Here is a 9,665-nt window from a genome sequence, read left to right as displayed (position 1 = left end):
ATACTATTCTTACCTGTTTTCTGAGGTGAAAGGTCTTTTGCTGATGGAACTTTCAAATTAACTCTGCTCGATGCCAACACTGGAATAGAGAACGTCTCAGGAACCTTAAAGAATTCTTCCATGCTCACTTCTACACTGTAATCCACATACTTCAGCTCTGGGGGCAATTTACGAGGTTTCAGGAGTGCATGTCTCTGCAAGTGAAGGAATAATGTATACATATGAACAATCATCTCATAATAATTTCAGGTTAAGAAATGTAAAATTATACAGGCTTAAGGGTATAATTCTAAAACTGAATTGGTAATTAGGCAAGTCGTATAGAAATTGTTGAGAGATCCTTCTAAATAAAAACTGTCCTGTATAATTTTTTTAGACATCATGCATCTGAAACATTCATTTAAGAAAAATGCATTTTGAGATTTACAGTAAAAACACCTCCTACCCAGAAACCACTCTGCAAGCCTTTATAGGTATTCAGGGAAGGCAAGAAAATGGAAGAAAAAACCTGAAAAGAAAAACATATTTTGTATGAGATGTAGACAGATGTTTCTTCTTTCACTTTGTACAGTTTCTGAATAATAAAAAGTATAAAAAGGAAAAATTATTTTGACATTTTGCAAGGGATAACTATATAGTTAGCTAAGCTAATTTTGCTACTTTAATGTTGACAATATATTTTAGAAATCAAAGCATTTAGAATTAATTTTAGGGACAAACGAGCTCCTCCTTTTGGTAAAAAGCATTGCTAATCAACAGCATGAAACATATTAGTAAAGGATTAGCACAGTATGGAAAGGCAAGCTCAAAATAGGCATCTAAACCTCTTAATGAACTAAATTCAACTCCTGTTAAGATAGCATTACAGAAGTAACGCAATGATTTAATACGCTACTTGCTCAAAATTGCCACTTTCAATCCAATAACACAGTATAATTGCAATGCTCAAGAGTAATTGTAAGTTTGCACTTGTATGGTGCAAATATAATTTCTGATAGGACTGAAATGACAGAAGACTTTGCAGTGGGAAAAAGATATTTCATTCTCACTTGTAATGGGAAGTTCCAAACGAAAAGAATTACATATATTTACCAGTTTAAATCTGACTTTGACCTTCTGCATATTCGAATATAAATTTATACCTACACCTGATTTTGATAATTAGATTATTTTCCAACACTGAAATAAAAATCCAAAATGAATAAAAAGTTTTGGGAAGTCTTAATTGACAAAATCATTGTAAGATGACCTTTGGTGGAGCACTGAACACATTTGAATTATAATTAACTTGAAGAGATATGATTTAAAAAAATCACTGAAGTACTTTATTTTAAGATCCTTGTTCATGCTATCTCATTTTTAAAGATATGTTAGGAAAAAAGACAGCTAGTTAGTATTACATAGTCTATGAACATTTCAAATATTTCCTGGTACCTTGTCAAAAAGTAAAGGATGAAAGTATTTTTAATGAGAGACCTAGATCTTTTTGAAAGGGGAAAAGAAAATCCTGCAAACACACACAAGACTAAACCCTGTTGCCTCAAAGGGTAACATTTCAAGAAAAGAGAAAATGTCCAACACAATCCAGATAAATGTTGCAGCTGTTCTCCTTTTTAGTATTTTTCAGGGCAGTGAGAGTTAAATGGAATTTAATATTTTTTAACTCTCATTATGAATTGCAGGTCTTAAGGCTGCTGTGCTACCATAAGACAGATTCCAACATGTACTTCATCAACATAATGGTTCATGATATTCCAAGTGTGGAAGTGTTATTACCAGTTAAGAACAGTATTTGCATTCAGTTCCCAGGATTAATTTCTTTTTTAGAATAATTTTTCGAAAAAGGATTGGAGGGTATATAAAGCACCAGAATTAAACGGTATTTTTCAAAGACTGATTGATTTTCCAAGGTATTTTCTTAAGATTTACCATCTGCACTTCCTATGTATAAAGGATGGCAGATTCTATTACAGGGTGCTGGGGTAACTTACTCTTTCCTTGCATATTACTGTTTTCCAAATCCTAATTTAGCCTCATTTCTTCCTTCCAGGAATTAACTTCTAAAACCGTTCCTCATGAATAAAAGAATTTTATGATCTCAGTCTCCCAGAATCCCTGTGATCAATCAAGTTTGCCATCTCCCTTAATCCCGTATCAAAAGATAAGTGATGTAATATAAATGACATTGGTCTCAGTTATAACTTCGACAAATTGAAATCTGACCACAGATCCTTTCGTGAAAAGTTCATTCCCATTCAAACGTATCTAATGTAACTTTTTAATTATAGTATCTTCTCTCTTCAAGGACACCATGATTCTTTCTCAAAAAAACCCCCACCTATATTTAAAAAAGCAAACTATTCAAACTGAGCTCGCAACTTTTCCATCATCACATGGAAGATCACAAAATCCTTATTGAATCCTGGGGGTCTATGAAGAGCACAAACTTTGAAGATCAGAGCTGGACAGATGTAGGATGAGATTCTGTCACATCAGCCAAGCAGTGGAAGCCACAGCTTCAAGTGCACAAGGTATCTGCTCATTTTCCATTGATCAAAACGAAAACTCATCACCACCACCATGATGTACTAAGATAAAAATACTCAACATTGCTTAGTCACATGGACAGCAGGATAGAAAGAAAATGCACAATGTCAGAACAGCTGGAATATGGCTAAGGGTACAGAGATCTGGTGTCCACCCTCAGCATTCGAAGGGAGGCAAAACGGAGCCTATGCAAATACTTTTTACAGCCTAACTATGAGGATACATCTGGACACAGTGGGAATTGCAAGCTTTAGTTTTGGGATTCTTGTAGAACAGGACTTCTCTTCCTTTCCTATCGTAATGTCTAATTATACAAGATTACTGGCATCTCTATGAAAAAAAGAGCCCTGTATCTAGACACTGAGTGTAATTTGTGCCTCTTTAGGTAGATCCTAGAAAAAAGGTGAAAAAAAGAGCCCTGTATCTAGACACTGGGTGTAATTTGTGCCTCTTTAGGTAGATTCTAGAAAAAAGAAAAACTGAGGCATGTTATTTTGAATTTCACTTCACTGACTTCACTGACTGCATCCTTCCCCTCGCATATCCAAATGAATGAATTCTAGTTATTCTGTTATTTCCTTCTTTCTTTTATTTACTTCCCTCTATTTACCACCATTAGCAACTTCAATCTAAACAAGTTATGTTCTTCTTCCACATCCTCTCCTCTTTCTTTCCAGATACCCTTTTTTATTCCCTTGTTATCTATGTTCACCCAAACTTCCCACCTACAGCTTTCTCTTATTCATCATTAACAAAGGCAATTTGTAATTATTCACAATAATGCCAGTCCCAACTTTGACAGTGGCAGACAGTTCCATCCTATATTCCCTTTACTACTACCTAAAAATGTTTTAGGAGGAATTAAATTAATGAAACGCTCAGAAGGTAAGAAATTAACACAACTGTATACTTAAAAAATAGATTTCAGAACTTTTCTAACATTTTTCATTAAAAACAATAAAAAAATTCACAGTCAGAAATGGGCATGAAACCAGGTTATTTGGTTTCTGGGGTTTTATGCTTTGTATATATTTATAGGGTGTATACTAATAGATCTGCATCTTTGGATTCCTATTGCTTTAGCATCCTTGCTTCCTATCTCTTCATTACTTAACTTCTCTAACTGCTTCATTAATTTTTGATGCTATTTGGTTTCGAATTTATTTATTTTTTTCATTATACCAAAGTTTAAACACCAAAAAAAAAAAAATCCTTTAACAAATGGTTTGGATTGTGTTGGCAGTAAAGGTTACTTTTGGGGGACAGGAAGGAGAATGGCAGGTTAACTACTTAACCTTGCTGCCAGTAAGTCCTCCAGTGCCCAAGATTGTAAAAATAAACTATTAAAATTCTATTTCTAGCAGAACTGTTTAATGAGCTGATTTTAATCTAATTTATAAAGTAAAAGATAGAAATAAAGATTTAGCTAAGACTCCTGCTCCTTTCCATTGAATCTCCATTTCCAAGCTCCTCAGACTTGTTGAGTGTCACTTCTGTACTCTGCACATTATCTAATACTGGTCCAGTAGCAACACCGTTTAGCACAAAAACCCAACAAGATAAATAGGTCCTGATCAGCACAACAACTTTTATGGGAAAGAGATAAAAATTCATTATTTTTTCAGTAACTCTAATCATTAAAGACAATCAAAATAGATCTTTGTTTCTTGCAGCAAGGAAAAGAAGCAGTCTAAACACAGTACAGAAATAACTAGGACTTTCAACCATGCGTCTAGATGGGTCGAGTAAAAACATACAGCACAAGTTAATGAATATGAATATCCAGTTTGACTCCAAAAGTATAGCCTACCTTTATTACTATTTTCTATGTGATTTAAGTAAACGTGAGTTGAGTAAAATGTACAGTTTAATAATAGTGGAAAGCATGCAATTATTTAGTTATTTGTTCTTCAATTTTACAGGCAAAAAATGGACCAAGTAGTAATAATGTAAGGGCATTTTCCCTTCTGTCTACCCATTATATAATACAATTTATACCTGTAGGAAGTGAGTAGAAAGGTGGAAAGGAACTCAAAGAGAGTAACAGATTTCCAGAGTCTAGATTTATCGTTAAACCGCAACATATGTTCCAAAGGATTTCATGAGCCTAAATAATTCAGCAAACCACAGGAGCTGTGGATGGGACCTTTTTTTTTTTTTTTGGGGGGGGGAAGGGGGGAGGGAGGAATTTAGACAATGAACCTAAAACCATACGTCAGCTCCAAATTTAATTGCAGAACACCAGCCCCCCTCAAAAAACGTTTCTTCAATAAATGCCACCAGAATTTCTACAGTCACTTTTATACAGAAAAAAAGTAAGAATTTATGACAAAAAACTATTAGGAACACTTCAGAATTTAATCTGCATAGTGGATTACCATATTGAGATATTTTTAATGTGTGAAGTCTTTTCTACATCAGTATATAGCAAAACTTTGCCATTTTATTTCTCATAAGCAATTATAAGACTTTCTGTACATGGAACAAAATACTTCTTTCTGCATATTAGTTTCACTTCTCACATGATAAATTATTCAGTGTTAGTATCCATCATTATGTATTTTATAACTAATCTAATTGTCCTCCACTCTTCTACGATACAAGTAATTTTAGAACTCACATTAGATCTTAGCATACCTAGTGGTACAAAGAGTGCTCCTACTATGTTCTGTCTTGATTACATCCACAGCTTCAGAGCAGTCAAGTCTTTCGTCAAGTATTTGCTAAGTGACTGTGATATTAAAGGACTTCAATTATGAAAAGTTTATAAAATGTTACCACAGCAGTGGATTAGCTATAATCCAAAAGGAAAATATTTGAGTCTATATTACATGGTTACAATTCTTGTCCCACTACAAACATACAACAGATTAAATCTACTCTTTGATTTTTCCTCATTTAATTCGTTTTATATTACTTTTTAAACTTATCTGTAAACAAAAGGCATAAATTTAGCAACATCAAGACACCAGGGAAAATTCTCTTCGTCTTAGTACTGGGAATCACGTAGCACTGGGAACCATACTCAGGGAACAGTCTAACTGGAAAACAGGAATAATATACAGCTACCCAGCAGTCTGTCTGGGTAACATCAGGTTCACAAGGGAAATTAAAACCCAGAGTGTGGCTATCATCCATAAAAGGTTACATTTGAATTCTACATGAGAAAAAAGCTTGCTTATTTGGCAATATTGCTATTATAAATTTATTCACAAGTACTAATTGAATGTTTAATGGACTACCTTGGTAGGATTTTTTGTTTCTAGATGTTGAAATCTTGGGAAAATATTTCTAGGTTGGAATGATGTATAAGTAGGGAGCTATAGCCTATAAGGAAGATTTGCCGTTTTCCAAAACTGTTTTGTATTGTTTGCAAGACAAGAAAAAGTCTTTCCTGCTCCTTGATTTATTCTCAAAGATTTTTTTTTCTAAATAAAATAGTCCTGTTTGAGAATTTTCATTTCTTACTACAATGTGCATAAGGAAGGATATTAATACAGATATCTATTACAAAAAGTATGAAAGTTTTTTTAATCAATGGGTGTTTTTCAGAAGCTAACTGAAGTAAAATGTTAATGTTCTTTTTAACTGCAGCCAAGATTTCTTAAAGGAAGCACTTCTTAACAGCATGGAGTGAGGAAGCAGCTTCAGAATGAATATGTAAAATATTGCAGTGCTTGAGGGGAATTGGGATCAGTAACTGTCAGATTACAGAATGTGTGAAAAAAACATAACTTCACACTATTTCCTGAAACTTAAAAAAATCAGTCCTACAAATCAAGAACTAAATAATTGCAGTAACAGATTACTGTGTTTCTCACCTCTACTCTGGACAGCCCTAACAATGCAGTTGCAACTCGAACACTACTGCTCTGCAGAGTCCCTGTGATCTTTCTTCTTTCATATTCAGTAGTTGACATCTGCTGTTGTGCAGCAATGGCCAGAGCCCTCTCTCTTGACTCATTGATCAATGGAATCCTCAGATTTTCTTCAAGAATCTGAGCAAAACCACATTTCAAATATAAAACTGGCTCTACTGCACTCAGACCTGTTAAAAAAAAAAACAAACAAAAACCCCACATTTGTGAGCTGCTAGGGTAACTGCATAGGTTATTTAAAATCCCTGATCTCCAAAGAAAAGCCAGAATACAACATTCCTTTGATGTTTAGTTACACGCTATTACTCTAGTACACGCTATTTAATCCAGTAATACTTTTTTTATTTTTAATGCTCTACTGCACTCAGACCTGTTAAAAAAAAAAACAAACAAAAACCCCACATTTGTGAGCTGCTAGGGTAACTGCATAGGTTATTTAAAATCCCTGATCTCCAAAGAAAAGCCAGAATACAACATTCCTTTGATGTTTAGTTACACGCTATTACTCTAGTACACGCTATTTAATCCAGTAATACTTTTTTTATTTTTAATCATAATGGGAAAAAAAAATAACACAGACTGAAATCCAAATCAAAAGTCACTTTTGATAGTTAATAAAAAACCCCAGGCTTTAGTGTTACTACTATTATGATTGTAATGAAAGTTTAAAAAAGTCTTTCTGGTACCTACACAACACAGCCACTCTTTTATCCCTCTAGATGATGTTGCATCCCCTCTAAAAGAAGCTACCAGCAATTATTTCAAATAATAGCTACGTTGTTTCTGAAATAGGACTGACAGCAGTTTATCACTGGCTGTTTGAAGACAAAAGTACTGGATTGCCTGTCAAATCACAACACTGCGTACAAAACTCATGTGTTTTAAAACTAGAAAAATTCTAGGTAAAGATGACTTGTGCTGGTTTACCTGGCTACAACCTATATTCTGCAGTAGAAAAGAAGAGAAATTATGAAAAAATATTTATGTAGACTATGTTGAAAACAATACAAGAAAGTTGAAGAAGATAGCTAACAACCAGCTGGTGCTCTGAAGAGAATGGACTGGACAACATTAAAATAAATCTTTCTTACACTTCACTATAAACAACTGCTTTTACCAGACGTATTTAAATAATTTTAACAAAAATGCATGGGAACTAAAGAATATTTGCAAAGGAGAATGATTTGCTCTATTTTACTCTTCTCCCTTCTATTCACTTTACCTTCTAACGTATTGCTAACATGCAGAACATTTGGACTGTCCATTGGAAGCAATCCTGAAGGTAAAGGTATATCACCTGTTCCCTCTATCAGATATACAAATTCTCCAATCTGAAACACAAGAACATACACATCCACACAATTCAGAAAGGAACTCATGCAGAACAGAAGGTAAAATATTAAAACTAAAGACAAAGATATCCTAGTAATACTTAAGATCTGACTTGTGAAATAATTTACATATTCAGGAGACCCATTATTTTAAAACTATGTTGAAATAAAAGAAAATTATCATTTTAAACCCTGCTATGATAATAAAGTACCTTTAATTGAGAATATTAAATCTCAAAAGTCAAGAAATTTCAACAGGTTGAATCTTTTCCAACTCCTCCTATAATTTAACTGAATAAGGATACCCTCATTCATGAATACAGCAATAAAGTGAATTTTAATTCTGTTATAGCCACATATAATTTAAACATATACACGAGCTTACTTCATTGCTTTTCACTGTTAAGAACTTTTTAAAAAAAATGTTTACAGTCATTTGGAGCCAGTAACATTTCTCTAGAAAGCAAAAAAGAGCAGAAGTCAAGGCAAGTTAGCATCATGCACAAATTCTCCATTAAGAAAAAATAAAGTTAACAAATCTTAATTATTTCATCAAAACTAAAGGAAAACCTACAGAAGCTTGAAAGCAAACATAAACATGACCTAGAACAAAGGAAGAGAGTAATTTGTCATAGAGGAAAGGATAAATTAATTAGCAGAGAAATAACACTTTGAATCATAAATGAAACAAAAAAATAAGGTTCAAATGAAAGACAAAAAAATATTTTTAAAAAAAAGAAAACTCACTAAAAATACTCCAAATTATAAAGGCCACAATCAGAACATCCCAAAACTAAAAGATATCTGAATTAGGTACCTATATATCTATCCGAACTAGGCAGGAGATTTAATAGGTATGTTACTATTGCTTTGATAACTTTTTGTTTACTACAAACTTTTGCTGGACAGCTTTAGCTTCTACTGATTGCAAGGTAAATGATCAAACGCTGCTGCAACAACTGATATAATTTGCACAGAAGGTCATCTCTTTATTTCCATAAACCACATTCTATAAAACCGTGCCCTAAAAATGCATATTCTTTTATTCTTCACCAGATATAAAGGAAATAATTTATTTCTATAATTTAGTCCATCTGCCAACTAATGCAATGTTCTCCCTTTAATATTGGTCAATAACATAAGACAAGCCTGCTTTTTATTCATAGTTTTGTCAGATATTTACGTTAAGGCTGAAAACATTGCCATTATGTTTCTGACCCAGCAGAAGGAAAGCTATTAAACTTTGATGGCATTTTCTCCCCTTCCTTGATTCAAGAGTTCAGACAAATCTTCCCTGAAAAGGATTAAAGAAAGCTACAGCAAAATTGGTTTCCCACACACAAACTAATAGCCACTCCTGGGAACCAATTTAAACAGGAATTATTCCTGTTTGACACAGTGTTTTGGCTCCATAAGGACCGTTAACAAGCTCGCAGCATATACAACTAAGTTCATGAAGGTACTGGTTGCTAGGATGCCATTCTACTATCAATTACTTTTCTTGTTACTGCTGACATCAATATGCTTATAGGTAGGAACAAACTTCCTCATTTCCCTCTTTGCTTTGAATAATTGTTGCTTTTTGATCTCCACAGAATGCAAATCCTGTTTTCTTTCTGCTGAGGTTTTTCCTGATGCTTTGGATGGGTATTTTACTGTATTTTGAGAGTTTAGCTAGTATCGCCACAGATTTAATGCTTTATATTTCCATTTTCCGTCAGCTGCAAACAGGATAGCATCAACATTTTGTAGGGTTTACTGTTAACAAAAATAGTTAATAAAATAGAATCACAGAATCATAGAATAGTTTGGATTGGAAGGGACCTCTAAAGGTCATCTAGTCCAACCCCCCTGCAATGAGCAGGGACATCTTCAACTAGATCAGGTTGCTCAGAGCCCCGTCCAACCT

General features: G+C 33.7%; 1 protein-coding gene across 1 annotated transcript in view; it reads right to left on the bottom strand.

Annotated features, from left to right (window-relative positions):
- Positions 1 to 9,665, bottom strand: part of CFAP47 (cilia and flagella associated protein 47) — a 382,585-nt gene that overhangs the window by 204,373 nt on the left and 168,547 nt on the right. The window contains 3 exon segments of the mRNA XM_019473044.1: positions 14 to 194; positions 6,369 to 6,595; positions 7,648 to 7,756. Coding sequence (XP_019328589.1) covers positions 14 to 194; positions 6,369 to 6,595; positions 7,648 to 7,756 — 517 coding nt within the window.

The sequence above is a fragment of the Aptenodytes forsteri genome, unplaced genomic scaffold, assembly GCF_000699145.1.
Source record: "Aptenodytes forsteri isolate BGI_AS27 unplaced genomic scaffold, ASM69914v1 Scaffold2, whole genome shotgun sequence".
Classification (NCBI taxonomy): Eukaryota; Metazoa; Chordata; class Aves; order Sphenisciformes; family Spheniscidae; genus Aptenodytes; species Aptenodytes forsteri.
The sequence above is the reverse complement of the archived record's forward strand: the minus strand, read 5'-3'. Positions and strand labels throughout refer to the sequence as shown.